General features: G+C 40.6%; 1 protein-coding gene across 6 annotated transcripts in view; it reads right to left on the reverse strand.

The window, feature by feature from the left end:
• The window catches only part of GOLM1 (golgi membrane protein 1), a 182,373-nt gene that overhangs the window by 58,083 nt on the left and 101,306 nt on the right, over window positions 1–22,984 (reverse strand). For all 6 annotated transcript variants that reach the window (XR_005210703.1, XR_005210701.1, XR_005210702.1 and 3 more), the window contains 2 exons: window positions 10,615–10,764; window positions 8,280–8,459 (listed from right to left, as the gene is read on the reverse strand). Coding sequence is in view for 3 of the 6 variants with exons in the window: in XM_037797948.1 (XP_037653876.1) it covers window positions 8,280–8,459; window positions 10,615–10,743 (309 nt within the window). In the remaining 3 variants the exon portion in view is untranslated. The remainder of the gene's footprint in view (window positions 1–8,279; window positions 8,460–10,614; window positions 10,765–22,984) is intronic.

Genomic DNA, 22,984 nt, shown 5'->3' on the forward strand with positions numbered 1-22,984 from the left:
GTCTGCAATTATACCCCTGAATTTCTACCTGAGAAGTGGTTGCCTTGACACCTCTAAGGAGTTACTGCATAATAAGCCAAGTTTTTTTTTGTTTTTTTTTTAAATGATTTGCTAAAAATAGACATGTTCAAATACACACTTTTCATTTTAAAGAACCCCACTTATATTCAACAAATTTCATAGCACACTTACATTAGAAAATATTGAATGTAATCAATAATTAACAGAAGCCTAGTTATAATCTGTCTTTTAATAAAAGGGTTTGGGGGGGGTATCACTTGGTTGATTTTAAAGTGATAGAAACACACGAGATTTCAATTTTTTTTTATATTTCTAGGCATTTTCAACATTTTCTACCATGGCAATACTTGAGGAGTTAAGAAAAAGGCAGCTTTTTTGAAAGTTACTTAAACCTAACTTTTACACAATCATTTTTTGCTTCAAAACAAAGCTTATATGTAAGCATGGGAAGTGACTACACAACTGCTCCCAGAGTTATATAAACACACATGAACCTGGATCCCTGCATTTAAGTAATCCAACTGTCTTAGCCACACCCATTCCTGCAGGAGAGGCAGGCAGCAGAAGAGGGAAACGGAAACAGCAGCTCCATTCCCCAGGTTCAGTGGAGCTCTCATTTGAAGCATCTACCACCAAATGATCAAGACAAAGAAATCTGAAAGGGTGCTTTCTCTGGTCAACAGATGGACCCCTCTTGTGCCAGGCTCATCCCCTCACCCAACGGGCTGCAGACACCATGGAAGGTGGTGGTGAAAATGAACATTTTCCAGCCTTCTGCTTCAGGAACAATGGGTAAGGGGTCATTCTCCAGAGAAGGGGAATGTCAGGGCAGGCAATGAAACCTGTCCCTGTACAACTTTATCTCCCAACAAACTCTAACCCTTCGCTTTATGCTACACCTCGGGAGGGACGCACCTTCCTTCCTCCCCAAACTTCTCGAAGTCCCATTTTACCTCTGAGGCTCAAATCTAATAGCTTTTAGGAAAAGACAACAATTACTTTAGCCAACACTGATCTCTTCTTTCATGTAATTCCTATTGCTCTTAAAAATTAATCATTCTCTTATCAACCAAAAGAATCTCATCTTCCAAAATAGAATGCAAGCTGCCAAGTCAGACATTCATTAAGTGCTTGTATGTTGATCAGGATTCCCATTCATTCATGTATTTACCAAAAATTTGCACTTCTGTTAAGTGCTCATACCAAACCCACCAGATATGCTACATGACCAGGCATACAACTTAGAGTGGAATAAGTCAGAAAAGAATGAAATTTTACATATAGAAACTGAGGATCAGCTGATTTGCAGGCCAGAGAGGTATGAAAAGGAAAAAATAACAGTACAACCACTTTGGTGAGCAATGTGGCAACAGCTAATAAAAACGAAAGTTATGTATCACCTATGATCCAGCAATACAACTTCTAAGTTTATCCCTGTGTCTTTCAAACCCTTTTGACCATGACCCACAATGACAAATTTTATCTGAGTCAGTACATTCACAAATGTATATTTTTATATAAACTGAAACAACAGTTTCATAAAACAATACAAACAGTACTTAACATGTCCAAATACACTCTGATATTTTTCATCTTTAAAAAATGTGGGCCATAACCTACTTAATTTATAGCTCAGTAATTACTGAGTCACAAACCATAGTCCAAAAAACACTGCAAACTCCCAGTGTCAAAGGAGTAAAGTGCAAGAATGCTCAGTGTAACCATCTCTGTAAGAGTGAAAAAATCAGAAACAACGTAAAGATTTATCAAAAGGAGGTAGAAAAATAAATTCTGGTACAGTTACACAAAGAAATATGGTACAGCAGTTAGAATAAGAGAACTTATCTGTAAAGCCAAGAAAGACCTCAAAAACAATGCTGTTTAAGTAACATTGTAATATGCTTCCATTAAATGTAACAAAGTTAAATGTGTATGATTGGGGGATATAAGGAAGGGATATGGGATTCTTGGTAGTGGTGTTGTTTTCTGTCCTTACTAATGTAATGTATGACAAAAAAAAAATGCTGTTTATATGCAAGTTATAGAATGATATAATAACCAACATGTAACTTACAAGTTCACACACAAAAATGTATTGTTTTCAGACACGTGTAGTAAATGTTCATAAACACAAACCAAAGGGACATTCATTAAAATCACAGTAGTCAAAACCACAGAATTCTACAACACTAACAGTGACCCCTAATGTAAACTATAGACTAGAGTTAATAGTATAATTATAATAACATTGTTTCATCAATTGTAACATCACCTGTAACACTAACACAAAGGTTTAACAATAGGGAAAACTATGTGTGTGTTTGAAGGGGGTATATGGGAACTCTGTATTTTCTGCATGATTTTTCTATAAACCTACAACTTCTGTTACCAAGCAAGGGCTCACTGGCCAACATGCACAAAAATCAATGTCAAGACATAGGGATTTTGAGAAAAGAGGTTTAATGCAAATAAATGCAAAGGCAACCAGCATGGAAACAGGAGCCACCACTCAAATCCATCCCCTTGAGTTGGAAGCGCTTAAAGTTTTTATTAGATTAAACAAAGGGAGGTGGATTAGAGATATCAGCACACTGTGACTGGTTAGTAAACATTCAAATTAAGGATTGTGAGTGGGCTACTGGGATTGTGAGTGGGCTGTGTACACATTCAAATTAAGGATTGTGAGTTGGCCTATCAAGCCTCTGAACTAACTGGGAGACATATTATCTGGCTGTAAAGAGGGAGCGTGGGAAGCATCTGCTGACAGCACGGTTGTAAATCATTTGGTTAATACAGACAACTATAATAATGGATGGAAATAACAAGGAGAGTATACTGCTGCATGGTTATCAGGTAATACAAATAACCATAATAACAAGGAAAGGAATGTAAATAAGCCAAACAAAATAGCTGTGGGGGCAAGGAAGGCATCTGGTTAGAGGAATGTTACAAAACCCTCAATTAACACAAGATGACAACTATGGTGACAAGTAAAAACTGCTGTAATCAGTGGTTACACCTCCTTAATAAAAATAAATCTTTTTTTTAAATCACAATAGAGGTTGTCTATGGGGCTGGAGAGAAAGATGGGAAGGGACTAGAAGAGGATCACAAGGAGCCTTAACTTTATTATGCTTTTATTTTAAATATTGAGGTGATTCTTCTCATTCTGTATGTCCAGCTACTTCATAATAAAATTGTCTGTGGTCTCACCACATCACCACAGTGTGGCTGTCAAGACGCTCACAGGTTGTTTCACATTTGTGCACCCATTGCGGGTGATATCTGAAGGGCCTCTAAGCAAACTGTCACAGCACTAAGGACATTAAGACATTAAGACATAACTTATTATAGTCAGTAATCTTGGGGAAAAAAGGTGATCAATAACTTTCCAACTCGACCTATCTTCCAAAAGGGCGAAGAAATGGCTTGGAAAAAATGGCTTGGAAAAACAAACTTTAAGTCAATACTTCGTAACAGCATTGCCAGATTATTTTTAAATGAATTATATCCCTTAATTTTAATGGCCTTTACATTTTAAATCATTTCATTGAAGAAGAGGTAAAAAGAAAAAGAAAGAAAAAGAGAACCCTAATAATGCATTTTTGTCTTAAAAAGAATACTGCAAAACACTTGATCTCAACCACCAGTCTCTGGATCAGCTAGCTGTGTCACGATTATCTGGGAACCTATGAAAAAATCTCTGCGTACAATCTTAAAAAATTATGTATTCTCTGAGACCCAACTCCCAGAGCTTCTGACTCCATATATTCTGAAAATCTGTATTTTTTAATAAGCTCCTAGGTGACTGCAACATGCAGCCAGGCTAGGATTGACTGCTCGGAAACAACTTTCCTAACAAGCAAATTCAAAACCCCAAGAAGCAAATTAAACAACAGCCAATCTGATAAACTGAACTGACAATTCTGCATTACAGAACAGTAACAAGTGACATACTTCACCAGGAACAAAACTGCCCCATCAGAAGGTCATCTCCACTTCCACTGCCCAATCCCCCCACCCCTGCTTCTGTACCTTCCAGAGAAAGGGAGAAAAGGCATCCAAGAACTGATCGAGAGACAGCCTTTCCCAGAACATTTCTCTCCAAAGCTCAAGAGGTCAAAACCAGGCTCTCTACCAGAGTTCCGCCATCTTTCATTCAAAGCTCTGCCGCCCAATAAGGTGACTGCTAGCCATACTTGGCTATTTGCATTTAAATTGGCTTAAATTAAATAAAATTAAAGTTCCAGCTCTTCGGTCCCCCTAACCACATTTCACCTCTTCAATGGCCCAATGTGGCTAGCATCTACTGGACCACGGGGAGCAGATACAGAGCATTTCCATCAGTGCACAAAACTCTAGTGGATGGCGCTGACTCAAAGCATGAATTTCATTCCAAGAAGGAATTTTCACCACATTTCCCCCAGATGTGTGTGGTTTCCAACATTTTATCCAGGCTCTCACTTGAGGGCTGCAATGGCCCTGCCAGGTAAGAGTGCAGAGTCACAACCTCAAATGCACTGTGCAAACTGCCCTTCCTCCCAAAGTCCCCCACACCCTCACCTCTGCTCACAAGTGAGAATCACTATCAGACCACCAGGTCCTTCTTTAACATTCTACAAGAAAAGCTTCATTTTGATTCAAATCACAAGTGTTAACCTTCTAAGGAAAAAAAAAAAAGAAAGAGTACAGAGAAAAAAGCTGACTCATCAACCTTGCTATCTGGGAATCGCCTGGCCTTACTGAAAGAATCAGATATTTTTTTCACCTGAGAATTTAAAATTGGGACTGAAAAAGAGCTAGCTGGAACAAGGTAGCTTTTTGAAGCAAGGAGATACAAACATGCTTTAAATTTCGATACTGAAAAAATATAGATCTATACACAAGTAGATGGAATACTATAATGAACCCCCATGAACCCATCCAGCTTCAACAACGATCAACTCAGGGCCAGTCTAGTTTCCTCTAAGCCCACCCTCCTCCGGATGATTTTTAAGCAATCAAGAGACATGGAGAGGCCATCAATCGCTGCCTTCATCGACTGCTTCCCTCTTAGTTGCTCTTGGGGCGTTTGTCCTCTCAGCTCGTCCAAACCAAAAGTCTGCTTTCAAAGGCCATCTCCAAAATGTCTCTGTAAGCTGAAGCTCCTCTCTCAGTTCCAGTGTGTTCTTCAAAGTGCCCCCTCTTGGCTGTAGCTCCTCTTCAAAATGTCACTCTCAGCTGCACTGAGTTCCTTCTGTTTGTCAGCTCATTTATATGGCTCCAGTGAAATCTACCCTGAATGGGTGGGGTAACACCTCCATGGAAATTATCCAATTAGAGTCATCACCCACAGTTGGGGTCCAGGGGGTGGAATGTGCCAGTTTGAATGTATTATGTCTCCCCAAACACCATTATCTTAGATTTAATCTTGTGTGGGCAGATGTATCAGTGTTGATTAGATTGTAATTCTTTGAGTGTTTCCGTGGAGATGCACCCCAAGCTAAGAGAGGACAAATGCCCCAAGAGCAACTAAGAGTGACATTTTTGAGGAGCTGAAGCCTAGAGAGGAACATCCTGGGAGAAAGCCATTTTGAAACCAGAACTTTGGAGCAGACGCCAGCCACGTGCCTTCTCAGCTGACAAAGGTTTTCTGGACACCACTGGCCATCCTCCAGTGAAGGTACCCGATTGTTGATGTGTTACCCTGGAAGCTTTATGGCCTTAAGACTATAACTTTATAACCAAATAAACCCCATTTTATAAAAGCCAATCCATCTCTGGTGTTTTGTGTTCCGGCAGCATTAGCAAACTAGAACACTAGGTAAGATGGACATATTCCCAGGAACACACAAACAACCTACACTGACTCTAGAAGAAATAGAAGACCTCAACAGACCAATTACAAGTAAAGAGATTGAATCAGTCATCAAAAACCTCCCAACAAAGAAAACCCAGATGGCTTCACAGGTGAATTGTGCCAATCATTCCAAGAAGAACTAATACCAATCTTGCTCAAACTCTTCCAAAACAACGAAGAGGAGGCAACACTACCTAACTCATTCTATGAGGCCAACATCACCCTAATATGAAAGCCAGGTAAAAACACTACAAGAAAAGAAAATTACAGACTAAGTTCTCTACTGAATATAGATGCAAAAATCCTCAACAAAATACTTACAAATGGAATCCAACAGCACATCAAAAGATTTATACACCATGATCAAGTAGGTTTTATCCCAGGTATGCAAGGGTGGCAAGACAAGAAATCAATTAATGTAATACACCGTATTAACAAATCAAAGGGTAAAAAAAACCACATCATCTCAATTGATGCAGAAAAGGCATCTGACAATATTCAGCATCCTTTCTTGATTAAAAACACTTATTGGAAAGGAAGAAATAAAACTTTCAATATTCGCACATGACATGATCTTTTATATATATATATATATATACACATATATATATATAGAAAGTCCTCAAAAATTTACAGAGCAAATAAATGAATTCAGCAAAATGATGGGATACAAGATCAACACACAAAAATCAGCAGTGTTACTATACACTAGTAATGAGCAAACTGAGGAGGAAATCAAGAAAAAAATTCCATTTACAATAACAACCAAAAGAATCAAATACCTAGGAATAAATTTAACCAAGGATGTAAAGGACTTATACACAGAAAACTATAAAACATTGCCAAGAGAAATCAGTGAAGACCTAAATAAATGGAAGGACATCCTGTGTTCATGGTTTGGAAGACTAAACAGCACTAAGATGTCAATTCTACCCAAAATGATCTACATATTCAATGGACTCCCAATCAAAATTCCAACACCCTACTTTGAAGAAATGGAAAAGCCAGAAATCAAATTTATTTGGAAGGGTAAGGGGCCTCAAATATGGAAAAAACCTTATACAAAGAAAAACAAAGTTAGAGGACTCACACTTCCACACTTTAAACCTTATTACAAAGCTACAATAGTCAAAACACCATGGTACTGGCACAAATATAGAAATATCAACCAATGGAATCGAACTGAGAGTTCAGAAATAGACCCTCACGCCTACAGCCAATTGATTTTTAACACGGCCGCCAAGTCTACTTAATTGGAAAAGAATAGTTTCTTCAACAAGTGGTGCTGGGAGAACTGGATATCCATATGCAAAAGAATGAAAGAGGATCCCTATCTCATACCATATACAAAAATTAACTAAAATTGGATCAAAGACCTAAATATAAGAGCCAGGGCTATAAAACTCCTAGGAGAAAATATAGAGAAGTATCTTCAAGATCTTGTAGCAGGCAGTGGTTTCTTAGACTTTACACCAAAAGCACAAGTGACAAAGGAAAAAATAAACAGGACTTCTCAAAATTACAAACTGCTGTGCACCTGGGAATTACAATTCCCAGAGAAGAAACATATGTCTGTGAATAGGGGAGAGTGCTCACCAAATTAAAAACATACCTCTCACATTTAGACCAGTTATGCAAGAAAAGTCTGAGACATTCGCTATCAATGAGTCTTTTCCTGGTGCAGTGCTGGCCACTAATTCATTCTAAAACCTTGTGCATCTCCGAGATGATGGGTCCAAGAATACAGCTTCCTTCCAAACAACTGGCTGTTCTACAGAGAGACGCACAGTCATTAACAATAGCCTAGATAATAAACGGCTGTGAGTTGAAGCACTTTAGAATCAAAGCACTCTCACATTTATGCAATTTAACAAACAAGAAAGCACAGCTAAGCATTCCTAAGAAAAAGAGATATAGCAAGGCTTTCTTTAGTTAGCAGGAAGCTTGTTAATCTACGCAGGTTCCAATTTTTTTTTTTTTAACTTAAAAACCAATGTCCGCTGAGTCCCCTACTTCCTTTGTTAGTATTTATTCAGATGTCTGCATTCGCCCTCCATGAGATAGCTGAGGGCACAAATGTTATTCCTCTTTGAGACACAAGCACAGGCCTGGCACAGAGTAAGTATTTAATACACATCTTCAGAAAGAAAGAAAAGAGAGAAACCAATAGGAGAAGGATTCTGCTGCCATCTTAGTCCTTTTGCTTTTCTTCCATGTATCACTGCAGAAGGATTCGCCACGAGCTCACCTAGCGACTTTGGATAGATGAAAGGGGGGACAGTCAAGGCTTGAGCAAGAGGCTAATCCATTTAATTACATAAATATACACAAAGCCACTTACCCTCCCATCGAGAAGAATTTAACAGCGCATAAACTACTCTTTCAAACAGAATTACAAGGAAAACAAAGAAGGTCTTGCCTTTTCATCCTGGTATAACTTGTTGACACTCTCCAGCTGAAAGCTGTGGCTGGACTGGATCTTGTCCAGCTGCTCTCGCTGCTTTTCCAGTTCTCCCTGGAACTCGTTCTTTTTCAGCTCCACAGCACCTCGCTCCACGGCCGCCCTGCGGACACTGCCTTCCAGCTCCATGATCCGCATCTACAAGGAGAGCACAGAGTAAGGGCAGGTGTGGAACCGCCGCTGCAGACCACCCTGCCTGGCTCCCTCAGCAAGCGCAACACGGGGTGCAAAGCCAGCACCGACCCTTGCACATATGACGTCTTCCAAAGGCTCATTTAAAAAAAAAAAAAAAAAAAAAAGTCAATTGTATGGAAGCTAGAACAGGTTTTTCAATGGTACAATGCTATAAATGGAGGCATTCACTTCTCTGAGCTGTAGTGGCTTCACTGCAAAATGGGAACACCATCTCACACCCCAAGGTTTCTACGCAGGTTACATAGGGTAATGATATAAAATTTGTTGAGCTTATATGGTGGCTCCTCAAAAAATTAAATAGAATTGCCATACGACCCAGCAATTTCACTTCCAGGCATAACCCAAAGAAAGTGAAACAGGGTCTCAAATAGATACCTGTACACCAATGTTTAGTTCATCATTGTTCCAAATGGTCAAAAGATTGAAACAACCCAAGTGTCCTTCAACAATGAATAGATAAAATGTGGTCTATTCACTCCATAGACTATTACTTGGCCATAAGAAAGAATGAAATATGAAACATGCTGTAACGTGAAAGAACCTTGAAAACATCATGCTGAGTGAAATAAGCAAGGTACATAAAGACAGATGTTGTATAACACTTATAAGATATAAATAGAAATAGCAAATCTGTAGAGACAGAAAGTAGATGAGAAGTCAGCAGAGAATGGTAGGGGCAAGGAAAGGCAGGAAGAGGGAGTATTTGTTTGCAAAAAACTTTTCAATTAAAAAACGAAAAAAAAAATTCTTCATGCTTTACCTAGTACAAGGTGGTATTCAAATATTTAGTTCCTTTTCTTACTAGCAAAGCACCTAACAATGCTTTAACAGACAAGGTTTCTGAAAATGGATTCTGTTCTCCAACTCTGGGTACCAAGACCACCTCTTTCCAGAGATCAGGAGCTCACCAAGAAGCTGAGATGCAGGATATAACTGTGGGCAGGTGTGATGGTTAAGTCTATGTGTCAATGTGGCCAGGTTATGGTGTCCAGCTGTTCGTCAAGCATGCACTGGCCTGACTCTTATTGTAAGGGTAATTTATGTACTTAAATCATCAGTCAGTTGATTGCATCCATAGACAATTACATCTGCAATCAACAATGAAAACTGCCATCAGCTCTGAGAGAAGTCTCATCCATCAGTTGAAGCCTTAAAGGGAGAACTGATGCTTTTGGCAATTAGAAAGAATTTCTATTTCTACTTCAGCCAGCTTCTCCCAGGGAAATTCACTGAAACCTTTAATGGAGTTCCCAGCCTGCAGCCTGCCCTACGGAATTCTTGCCAATCCCCATGGTTGTGTGCACCAATTCCTATAATAAATCTCTTAATGTTTATTTATATATAATTTATATATATAATGTGTATATATATACACACACACACATACATCCACACACATCTCCGGTCAGTTCTGTTTCCCTGGTGAACCCTGGCTAATACAGCAGGTGAGTGTGAGATCAGAACAGAAGATGGAGAGCCATGGTTAGGAGCCAAAGCTCTCCCCTCAAAAGGATGTAGGTCAGAATCCCTGCTCCACCTGAACTTATCCTCTCTGAGCCTCAGTTTACCCACTGTAAAGTGGGGAAAATAAAGTCCCAGCCTCACAGATTTGCATACAAGAGATCATGTGTGTCGAGTGATCAGTACTGGGGTGGACATGACAATGATAATCGGGAAAGCTGATATTACTGTTACCATCATTAAATGATGAAGCTAAAGACGGGTACCTTTAAAAGTATTTTCCTTATAGCCATCATCTAAATATCTTTCAGACACCACTCTGATATCCAATGAGGATTAAGGACCAGGAAAGGGGTTGTGGTCAGTGTATTTAAGCTGCTGTCTTCCCAGCCAGCCCCCAGGGCTCGACTGAACACTGCTCAGCAAAAGGAACAGCAGCGATCCTAAGGGGTCACAAAGGGGCCCTCTCCCACCCGCGAGCAGGGGTGAGGGATCACGTAGGGCCCCTAACACATGCAGTCCGTTCAAACCACTGAGTGCATCACCTCAGGCGAAAGTAAGTAACAACCCCTACCCCCACCCCCACCACGGACTTCAACCCCGATTTCACGATGTCCATACAAACAAACAAAACCACCTGGAGGTCCACGCTCCGGGAGCTCGCAATCCAGTAGTTGAAGCCCAGGACGATGATGCAAGCCACCAGTGCGGCCAGCACGACCGGGGGCGCCTTCATGCTCCGACGCCCGTTTCCCAGTCCCATCATCTCAGAGGCGGGGCCCAGCAGCTGCCAAATAAAAATAAGTAAATAAGCCTCAAGACTTCTATTACTGGCCCGGAGGCAGGCCACGCCCAGCCAACGGGAAACGCTACCGACCTGGGGAAGGCAAGATGCCTCCACCCGCCAGCTGTGGCTGGGTACTGAAGACTGAAATGCGCGCTCTGGGAAGTGTGCCCATGCGGCACACACACGGCTCTGCGTGCCCCGTGCAGTGTGGAGGCCCCAGGACTCGCTCCTAGGAGAGAGCCCCCCGCCCCTGGACCCCATCACAGACTTAGCTCCAAACCTTGGGCAAGTAATTTCTCTTATGCTTCAGTTTCCTCATCTGAAAATGGAAATGGGTACCTACCTTCCCCATATAGTGTGAGAATTAACCATCTACATAAACAGCAATGGCAAATATTAAGTGTGTCCAAATCTCGTGAGGAAGAGTCCATTTCTCACTATTCCTCAAAGATGCTGTGGTGGTTTGAAGCTGTTATGTATCCCAGAAAAGGTCACGTTCTTTTAATCCTTTCCTGTGGGTGTAGACCTATTGTGGTGGCCTTTTGGTTAGGTTATTTCAATTGAGATGTGACCCGCCTCATTCAGGGTGGGTCTTGATCCTTTCCTGGAGTCCTTTATAAGAGTACAAAACACATACAGAAGCTAAGAGATGAAAATGAGAGAAGCTCACAGAGAAAAGCCCCAGAGAAGCTAAGAGAAGACCCCGAGAAGTTCGGAGAGGAAGCCACTGGAACCAGAAGCTGAAACCTGGGAGCAAAAGACCAGCAGATGCCAGCCATGTGCCTTTCCCATGTGACAGAGCTGTCCCAGCTGCCAGCAGCCTGTCTCTGGAGTCCATATATCATCCTGATCATGCCTTGAGTTGGATATTTTCATGGTCTTAGAACTGTAAATCTGTAAGCTAATAAATCCCCACTGTTAAAAACCAGTCCACTGCCAGCATATTGCATTTCGGCAGCTTTAGCAAACCAACACAGATGCCTTTTGGATTTGATTCCAAACAAGGGAGGATTTTTACCCTTTGACAAAATTACCAATGACACCCAATTAAAGTGTCTTACCGCCAGGGAAGGAGCCCATTCTGGATGCGAATCCCCACTGTATAAATGACGAGTACGGCATGAGGCAGGCACTGACAGCGAGGAGTAGCTGTCATTTATTCATGACACATAATCAGAATGTGAAGTATGTGATGTGGCTGAAGTCACAGGGAAGGTTTTCCATTTTGGGATTCAAGACAAAAATGAAGCATTCATGTCGTGCCGAGTGGGAGGACGACTTCCTCCACACACTGCTCTCACCCCAGAGAGCGTACTGGTGCAGCAGGACGGTGTGCGCCTCACGTGGGTGTGGAGCACAGATTTCCATGAAGAACAGCTACAGCGTGCACTGAACCTTATTAAGGAACAAAAATACATCTTGGAAGAAAGGAGCTCTAAATTACGTTCAAATGTTTCAACTCAAAACCAGCTCTGGTTGGATACAAGCATTGGTGGCATCTCGGAAACAAGGAAAGTTGACTTTTCCAAATGTTTTTTGCTGAACCAGAGAAAAGAGAACCTTATCAGAGGCAGGGTAGCCACACTAGCACTGTAATAAAACATTGTGAGAACAGAGACCCTTTCATTCCCAGTGTGCCCAGGGGAATGAGAAGGGGGAGGAAAAGGGAGGAGGAGAAGAGGGGGAGGGGGAGGGAAGAGAACAGGAGGAGGGGAAGGGGAAAGGGGAGAGGGGTGAAGCCAAGTCTTTCCCTGAGACAGGCCTTGCAACTAAGGGGGACTCTCCTTCAAGAGACGTAATGTCTACATCCTTCTTGTCTTGCAGCTCTCAACCCTCCGTGGGCACTAGATTCACCTGGGACAGCTTTTCCAAAATACCAATACCTGGGACCTACTCTACACATTTCTAATTCAATTGGTTTACGGTGGGAATGAGGTATCAGATTTTTTTCATCTCCCCAGGTGATTCTAATGAGCAGCCACTATTCTAGATGTTTCTAGATATTATTCTAGATGCTTCCATATGCATATATAAGCACTTACACATATTTTTAAATCCAAACAAGATCACACCATTCACACTGTTCCACAAATGTCAGCTATCACTTAGCAACACACCTTGCTGCCTTTTCCTAGTGACACATTATGGTTTGTGCCATTCATTTGCGAGGGCTGAATAGTGCTCCACTATGTACTAAAATTTACTTAACCCATCTCCCACTGAGGGCCATCTGGGGTTTCCAGACTTAATTCCAACAACCCTGCCATCTCTGGGTTTGCAAACTCTTATCCAGTGCACAAACCTTTATCCACAACTCTGAAATCCAGAATGCTCTAAAAGCTGGGGAAAAAAAAAAAAAATTGTAGCTCAACAATAAAGCCTGTTCTGACCTGATCTCAGGTCAAAGCCTGATCTGAGCTCACCTAAAGGCACTTAGAGTCTTTATCTTTCTGCCTTCATGTGAAGAGCCACACATTTCACTGCAGAAAGATTCCCGCTGGATTATGGGGTGCTGCCACACACCCCTATGGATGTCACCAAATATAGAATAAATGCATTACCTAGGGAAGAGAGGATGCCCAGCAGGGACTTACTATACGTAAGGAGTTGTTCAAGCTCTAAGGGGGGTATTATCATCCCCATTTTGCAGGTGATTAATCACAGACTGCACAACTGTAGGATAAGTTTTCAAATATGGAATTGCTGGACCAAAATTCAAAATGGATAGATCTTATCTCCTCCAAAATACATAGTAATTACAAAGGGAAAGACAGTCTCTTTACAGGAGAATCCTGCCAACACCACCAAGTGACCAAAGTTAACATCACCAGTAACAGGATATATCAACACAAACGCCCTGATGTGATGCACTGGGAGGACACACCTCAGTCTCCTTCCCAAGAATGCACAGCCTCAATCTAATAGTGAGAAAAACCCAGTGGAACCCAAATGGAAGGACATTCCACAAAACACCTGACCAGCACTTTTCCAAAGTGTCAAGATCATGAAAAACAAGGAGAGACTGAAGAACTGTCACAGACAAGGCAATTATGGTGACATGACAACTAAATGCAATGTGGGATCTTGGCCTGGATCCTAGAACAGAAAAAGGCCGTAAGTCTGATCTTTGACAAGGCCCTGAAAACCAATGACCTGGGATATAACAGTCTCTTCAACAAATGGGGCTGGGAGAGCTGGACATCCATATCCAAAAGAATGAAAGAGGATCCCTACCTCACACTCTATACAAAAATTAACTCAAAGTGGATTAAAGTCGGGAAGATGGCAGTTAGGAGAAACAGGGCAAAAAAACACCTCTGTGAAAAATACTAGATAAAAGCCAGAAAGTGACCCAGAACACCAGTTCCAGTGATGTACCAGCTGGACAAGGTCTGCTAAATCCACAGGGACCGTGCACTCAGTGAAACCCAGAGTCTGTGTTCTGAAACGAGTAAGTAAGCCTGCTGAATATCTGGCAGCCATGCTGTGATGTGGGGAAACCGTGGGTTGGCATTTGGAGTTGGACTAGTTCTTTTTTAAAAACCCAAAAGCAGCTGCGGATACGGCAGCAAGAATCACACAGTGAAGCGCGGCAGGAACGGCATCTCCACAACCTGTTGGTGTGCCTCAGTGTCTAGCATGGACGATAGTCTTTCGCGCACCCGCTGCTAACTGTCTCGGAGTGAGGAAGGCAGAGGTGAGCCAAAAGGGGAAAATAACCACACCCCTTACAGCCATCTTCCCGGCGGGCTGGAAACGCTCCTGCCCGGCGCCGGCACCACGGCCCAGAGCCATGCCAAAAAACCCAGTGCGAAAGAAAGTGCTTCCAGCAACAAGTGCACATGCCACAATATCAGGCATGGACAATAGCCTTTTGCACCCCCATAGCTAATTGTCTGAGCTAGAAAGGCAGAGCTGTGCGAAAAGGGGGAAATTAACATGCCCCATGCAGCCATCCTTTCAGCAGGCTGGGAATGCCCCTACATGGCCCAGCAGTCGAAAACTTCCCCTGAGGGACGGCACACACTTATGATGCAGCACAGCCTTCCCTCAGCAGAGGCCCTAGGAAGGCACAGCTTGGAAAAGGGGCCCACTTGGAAATCCCAGGGACCATACGCCAATACCAAGGACTTGTGGGTCAGCAGCAGAGACAATCTGTGGCGAAATTGAACTGAAGGTTTAGACTCTTGCAACAGCCTTAAATCTCCAGGAACAACTTGGAGGCTTGATTATTAAAGCCGCCCTCCCTCCCTAACTGCTCACACAACCCACATTCACGGCGGACAGCACCAACTATACACGCAAACTTGGTGTACCAATTGGACCCCCACAAGTTTCAGACCCCCACTCACCACAAAGACAAAGTTGGGGAGAACTGGCTGGAGGGGAGTAGGTGGCTCGCGGGCACCACTTGCTGATTAGTTACAGAAAGTGTATGCCAACAAGCTGTAGATCCGACAAATTACAGGTAAGTCTTTGAATTAATCTACATATCCTAAAAGAATCCTATCAAGTTAAGCAAATGCCAAGAGGCCAAAAACAACAGAAAATTTTAAAGCACATGAAAAAACGAGACAACACGGAGAACCCAAACCCAAACACCCAAATCAAAAGATCAAAGGAGACACAGTACTTGGAGCAATTAATCGAAGAACTAAAGACAAACAACGAGAACATGGCACAGGATAGAAAGGACCTGAAGAAGAGCAAGGCACAGGATATAAAGGACATGAAGACCCTAGAAGAGAATAAAGAAGAAATTGTAAGAGTAAATAAAAAAAACAGAAGATCTTATGGAAATAAAAGAAACTGTCGACCAAATTAAAAAGATTCTGGATACTCATAGCACAAGACTAGAGGAAGCTGAACAATGAATCAGCGACCTGGAGGACAACAAAATGGAAAATGAAAGAACAAAAGAAAGAATAGCGAAAAAAATTGAAAAAATCAAAATGGACCTCAGGGATATGATAAATAGAATAAAACGTCCAAATATAAGACTCCTTGCTGTCCCAGAAAGGGAAGAGAAGGGTAAAGGTCTAGAAAGAGTATTCAAAGAAACTGTTGAGGAAAACTTCCCAAACCTTCTACACAACAGAAATAAACAAAGCATAAATGCCCAGTGAACTCCAAATAGAACAAATCCAAATAAATCCACTCTAAGACATAATCTGATTAGACTGTCAAATACTGAAGAGAAGTAACACGTTTTGAAAGCAGCAAGAGAAAAGCAATTCACCACATACAAAGGAAACAACATAAGACTAAGTAGTGACTACTCAGCAGCCACCATTGGGGCGAGAAGGCAGTGGCATGACAAATTTAAAATTCTGAGAGAGAAAAATTGCCAACCAATAATTCTTTATCCCGCAAACCAGACCTGCCCTACTTGAGATACTAAAGGGAGCCCTACCAACAGAAAAACAAAGAAAGGAGAGAGAGAGATGGAGAAAGGTTCAGTACTAAAGAGATTCAATATTGGTTCATTAAAGGACAATAAGAGAGAGAGAGAGAATAAATATATCTGACAAACATAAACCAAAGGATAGGATGGCTGATTCAAGAAATGCCTTCACAGTAATAACATTGAATGTAAATGGATTAAACTCCCCAATTAAAAGATGCAGATTGGCAGAATGGATCAAAAAATATGAACCATCAATATGTTGCATACAAGAGACTCATCTTAGACACAGGGACACAGAGAAATTGAAAGTGAAAGGATGGAAAAAAATATTTCATGCAAGCTACAGCCAAAAGGAAGCAGGAGTAGCAATACTAATCTCAGACAAAATAGACTTTAAATGCAAGGATGTCATGAGAGACAAAGAAGGCCACTACATTCTAATAAAAGGGGCAATTCAACAAGAAGAAATAACAATCATAAATGTTTATCCACCTAATCAAGGTGCCACAAAACTAAAGGAAGCAACTGATGTTTCCACAATAATTGTGGGAGACTTCAACACATCACTCTCTCCTACAGATAGATCAACCAGACAGAAGACCAATCAGGAAACTGAAAACGTAAACAATCTGATAAATGAATTGGATTTAACAGACATATATAGAGCATTACATCCCAAATCACCAGGATACACACTCTTCTCTAGTGCTCACGAAACTTTCTCCAGAATAGACCATATGCTGGGACATAAAACAAGCCTCAATAAATTTTAAAAAACTGAAATTATTCAAAGCACATTCTCTGACCACAATGGAATACAATTAGAAGTCAATAACCATCAGAGACTTAGAAAATTCACAAATACCTGGAGGTTAAACAACATACTCTTAATCAATCAGTAGGTTAAAGAAAAAATAGCAAGAGAAATTGCTAAATACATAGAAATGAATGAAAATGAGAACACAACACATCAAAACCTATGGGATGCAGCAAAAGTGCTACTGAAGGGGAAGTGTACAGCACTAAACGCATAAATCAAAAAGGAAGAGCTACAATCAAAGAACTAATGGATCAACTGAAGAAGCTAGAAAATGAACAGCAAAGCAATCCTAAACCAAGTAGAAGAAAAGAAATAACAAAGATTAAAGCAGAAATCACTGACATAGAGAACAAAAAAACAACAGAGAGAATAAATAACACCAAGAATTGGTTCTTTGAGAAGATCAACAAGATTGATAAGCCCCTAGACTGACAAAATCAAAAAGAGAGAAGACCCATATAAACAAAATAATGAGTGAGAAACGTGACATTACTGCAGATCCTGAAGAAATTTAAAAAATTATAACAGGATACTATGAACAACTGTATGCCAACAAACTAGATAATGTAGAGGAAATGGACAGTTTCCTGGAAACAAATGAACAACCTAGACTGCCCAGAGAAGAAAAAGAAGACCTCAGCCAACCAATCCCAAGCAAAGAGATCCAATCAGTCATCAAAAAGCTCCCCACAAATAAATGCCCAGGGCCAGATGGCTTCACAGGGGAATTCTACCAAACTTTCCAAAAAGAACTGACACCAATCTTACTTAAACTCTTTCAAAACACTGAAGAAAATGGAACACTACCTAACACATTTTATGAAGCTAACATCAATCTGATACCCAAACCAGGCAAAGATGCTACAAAAAAGGAAAACTACAGGCCAATCTCCCTAATGAATATAGATGCAAAAATTCTCAAAAAAATACTTGCAAATCGAATCCAAAGACACATTAAAAAAATCATACACCATGACCAACTGGGGCTCATTCCAGGCATGCAAGGATAGTTCAACATAAGAAAATCAATCAATGTATTACAACATATTAACAAATCAAAGGAGAAAAATCAAATGATCATCTCAATAGATGCTGAAAAAGCATTCGACAAAATCCAACATCCGTTTTTGATAAAAACACTTCAAAAGGTAGGAATTGAAGGAAACTTCCTCAATATGAAAAACCCACAGCCAGCTAAGAACTCAATGGTGAGAGACTGAAAGCCTTCCCTCTAAGATCAGGAATAAGACAAAGATGCCCGCTGTCACCACTGTTACTCAACATTATGCTGGAAGTGCTAGCCAGGGCAATACGGCAAGACAAAGAAATAAAAGGCATCCAAATTGGAAAGGAAGAAGTAAAACTGTCATTATTTGCAGATGATACGATCTTATATCTGGAAAACCCTGAGAAATCGATGATACAGCTACTGGAGCTAATAAACAAAGCTAACAAAGTAGCAAGATACAAGATTAATGCACATAAGTTTGTAATGTTTCTATATGCTAGAAATGAACAAAGTGAAGAGACACTCAAGAAAAAGATACCATTTTCAATAGCAACTAAAAAAAACAAGTACCTAGGAATAAACTTAACCAAAGATGTAAAAGACCTATACAAAGAAAACTACATAACTCTGCTAAAAGAAATAGAAGGGGAACTTAAAAGATGGAAAAATATTCCATGCTCATGGATAGGAAGGCTAAATGTCATTAAGATGTCAATTCTACCCAAACTCATCTACAGATTCAATGCAATCCCAATCAAAATTCCAACAACCTACTTTGCAGACTTGGAATAGCTAGTTATCAAATTTATTTGGAAAGGGAAGATGCCTCGAATTGCTAAAAACACTCTAAAAAAGAAAAACAAAGTGGGAGGACTTAATTCCTGACTTTGAAGCTTCTTATACAGGCACAGTAGTCAAAACAGCATGGTACTGGCACAAAGACAGATATATTGCTCAATGGAATCGAATTGAGAATTCGGAGATAGACCCCCAGATCTACAGCTGACTGATCTTTGATAAGGCCCTCAAAGCCAATGAACTGGGATATAACAGTCTTTTCAACAAATGGGGCTGGGAGATTGGATATCCATATCCAAAAGAATAAAAGAGGACCCCTACCTCACACTCTACACAAAAATTAACTCAAAGTGGATCAAAGATCTCAATATAAAAGACAGTACCATAAAACTCCTAGAAGATAATGTAGGGAAACTTCTTCAAGACCTCGTATTAGGCGGCCACTTCCTAGACCTTACAACAAAGCACAAGCAACAAAAGAAAAAATAGATAAATGGGAACTCCTCAAGCTTAGAAGTCTCTGTACCTCAAAGGAATTTATCAAAAAGGTAAAGAGGCAGCCAGCTGAATGGGAAAAAATTTTTGGAAACCATGTATCTGACAAAAGACTGATATCTTGCATATATAAAGAAATCCTACAACTCAATGACAATAGTACAGACAGCCGAAGTATAAAATGAACAAAAGATATGAAGAGACAGTTCTCCGAAGGGGAAATACAAATGGCCAAGAAACACATGAAAAAATGTTCAGCTTCACTACCTATTAGAGAAATGCAAATTAAGACCACAACGAGATCCCATCTCACACCAATTAGAATGGCTGCCATTAAACAAACAGGAAACTACAAATGCTGGAGAGGATGTGGAAAAACCAGAATTCTTATTCACTGTTGGTGGGACCGTATAATGGTTCAGCCACTCTGGAAGTCAGTCTGGCAGTTCCTTAGAAAACTAGATATAGAGTTACCATTCGATCCAGCGATTGCACTTCTCGGTATATACCCAGAAGATCTGAAAGCAGTGACACAGATATTTGCACACCGATGTTCATAGCAACATTATTCACAATTGCCAAAAGATGGAAACAATCCAAATGTCCTTCAACAGATGAGTGGTTAAACAAAATGTGATATATACACACGATGGAATACTACGCGGCAGTAAGAAGGAACGAGGTCATGAAACATGACAACATGGATGAACCTTGAAGACATAATGCTGAGCGAAATAAGCAGGCACAAAAAGATATTGTATGTTACCACTAATGTGAACTCTGTGGAGAATGTAAAATATATGTTTTATATTGTAGAAGGTAGGGGACCCACCAATAGACAGCAAATAGTGAATGGGGAACAATAATCTAATAAGAACAGATAAGTTATGCAGGGTAAATTTAATGTTATGGGAATGCTCAGGAATGACTATGGTTTGTTAAGTTTCTTGGGGTATGGTAGGAACATGTTGGAAGCAATGTAGTTATTTTAGGTTATTTGTTTTTTCTTACTCCTTTGTTCTGGTTTTGTTTGAAATGCAGATTTTTTATTTTTTTTTTAATGTTTTTATAAAGTTAAAAAAAAAGGCCATTAGTGGAAAAACTGGTGAAACCCAAGTAAGTACTGTACTTTGGTTAATGAGAGTGACATGGTTAATTTCTTAGTTTTGATAACTTCAATGGTTATGTAAATCTAAATTATCTTAAATTTTTTAATAGTTGTTACCATATTGGCTTCCAAAGCAGTTGCAACAATTTACCCTGCCCCCAGCAGTATAAGAATGCTTACTTTCCCCACAATAACACAGAATACTTTTTAATTTTTGGCAATCCCATTGATAGTGATTTTTTTTCTCTTTTTTAAATGCTATTTGATTGAAATATATTCACATACTATACAATCATCTAAAGTGTACAGTTGTTCACAGTATCATCATATAGTGTGCATTCATCACCACAATCAACTTTTGAACATTTTCATAACTCCAAAATATAAAAATAAAAATAAGAAAAAAAATAAAAGTAAAAAAGAACACCCAAAACATCCCACACACCCCCACATCCCCCATTATTCATTTACTTTTTGTCCCCATTGTTCTACTCGTCTGTCCATACATGGGGTAAAGGGAGTGTGAGCCATAAGGTTTTCACAATCACACAGTCACACCATATAAGCTATATAGTTATACTATCATTTTCAAGAATCAAGGCTATTGGGTTGCGGTTCAACAGTTTCAGGTATTTCTTTCAAGCTATTGCAATACACTAAAAACTAAAAAGGGATATGTAAATAATGCATAAGAATAACCTCCAGAATGACCTCTCGACTCCATCCGAAGTCTCTCAGCCACTGAAACTTTGTTTCATTTCTCTTCCTCCTTTTGGTCAAGAAGACTATCTCAATCCGACGATGCCAGAGCTAGGCTCATCCCCCAGAGCCATGTCCCATGTAGCGGGGAGGGCAGTGAGTTCACCTGCAGAGTTGGCTTAGAGAAAGAGGCCACATCTGAGCAACAAAACAGGTTCTCTGGGGGTGACTCTAGGCTTAACCTCTCCTTTGCAGTAATAAGCTTCATAAGGGCAAGCCCGAAGATCGAGGGATTGGCCTATTAAACTGGTACTCCCCAATGTTTGTGAGAATATCATGAATCCCCCAGGTGGGAGAGTTTAATATTTCTACATTTTCCCCCAGTCCCTCAAGGGGGCATTGCAATTACTTTTTATTCTCGCCCAAATTACTCTGGGATGTATCGGGGCTTCAAGCTAACCTGTACAAACCAACCAGATCTCATTCCCTATTCAAAGTTCCATTACGGTGTTTGAGTAAACTGACCATATAAGTTAAATTATATAATGTGCTACCAAAAATGTAGATTTTGCACCAAATAAAATTGCTTCATTTGGTCCCACACAGAAGCTGAAGTTTTAAAACACAGTTAATATCATCCTCTACTCTTTAGTCTGATCTACCCTAGTCTCAACCAAGTCCATTGCATTCATATCTCCAGTCGAAGTCTGATCTCCTTTTCAACCTCTTTAACAGATGCTGCATGGGGCAATGCCAACACTCAACAGCTGCAACCCTGGCTCCAAGTCCCAGGTGCCACACAGACACCGGAAACTCCAGGGACCAACCAGGTCACACACAAACAGCTCAGCATCGCAGAATTTAGAAATAACTGTGACAACTCATGAATAGATGTGACTGCTGTAAGAGCTTACAATCTAGAGAACTTTACAATAAGTCTTCTTCCCCTGATAACCTATGCTCCCAGATTCAATTCTCAGAGTTTACACATTACTGTTAGTCCATATTAGTGAGGCTTTATAATGTTTGTCTTTTCATTTCTGGCTTATTTCATTCAACATACTGTCCTCAAGTTCCATTCACCTAGTTGCTTTTAGTTCTTGGTGGACTCTGTCCCAGCCAGGGGCTGAAGGTGTCAGCAGCCAGGCTTAAATTGTTTCTGGGTTGTTTCTTTTTTCCCCAGGCCATGGGGTCTGAATTCCACCACTTGAGCTGGGTCCCGCCCCCCTTTTCTTTGAGAAGATACACCCTTTAGGGAATTATCTCCTACACTTGAATTCCTCCTTTGTCTCTCTTGGTCTTAACTCCACCCTTGCCTGGGTCAGTGCTGACAACTGAAAATGCCTGAGGCTTTCTCTAATGAGCTACTTATACTTAAAACTGGAAGAAAAAAAAGAAAAAAAGGGAGAAATCCCCTTTTTAGAACTAGTCCTCAGCCCCCCAGTTTCACCAGTCGACCAGAGTTGGTACCCACTTCTCTGTGCCCCTTTTCTTGGGACCCAGTCATTTTCCAGTGTTCTGAGCTCAGTCATCTGCAAAAGCCTCTGTTTTCATCTGTGCTTGTAACTTGCATTCAGTAGCCCAAGTCTGTTAATTAAAAAGCAGTTGGAGCTTGGTTGAGTTAATTTCCCTCACTCCTGGAAGACTGCTTCTTTTTCCCACAGGGAAGTATTCCAACAGTGGGGGGAGGGGTGCCAGCTCAGCAGTTTGGGGAGCTTTACTTACAGTTTTATCCTGCAATCTCAGCCATTCTACCCATTCCAGACTGGTGTACAATGTGTGAACAGTCACGGATGTCCCTTGACAGTTGTTCCAGACTATTTACTAGCTGTTCCCGGCTACTTTCTAGTTGCTCTAGAGGACTAAGTTCCAAACCTCCAATGC

The sequence above is a fragment of the Choloepus didactylus genome, chromosome 10, assembly GCF_015220235.1.
Source record: "Choloepus didactylus isolate mChoDid1 chromosome 10, mChoDid1.pri, whole genome shotgun sequence".
NCBI classification, from domain to species: domain Eukaryota; kingdom Metazoa; phylum Chordata; class Mammalia; order Pilosa; family Megalonychidae; genus Choloepus; species Choloepus didactylus.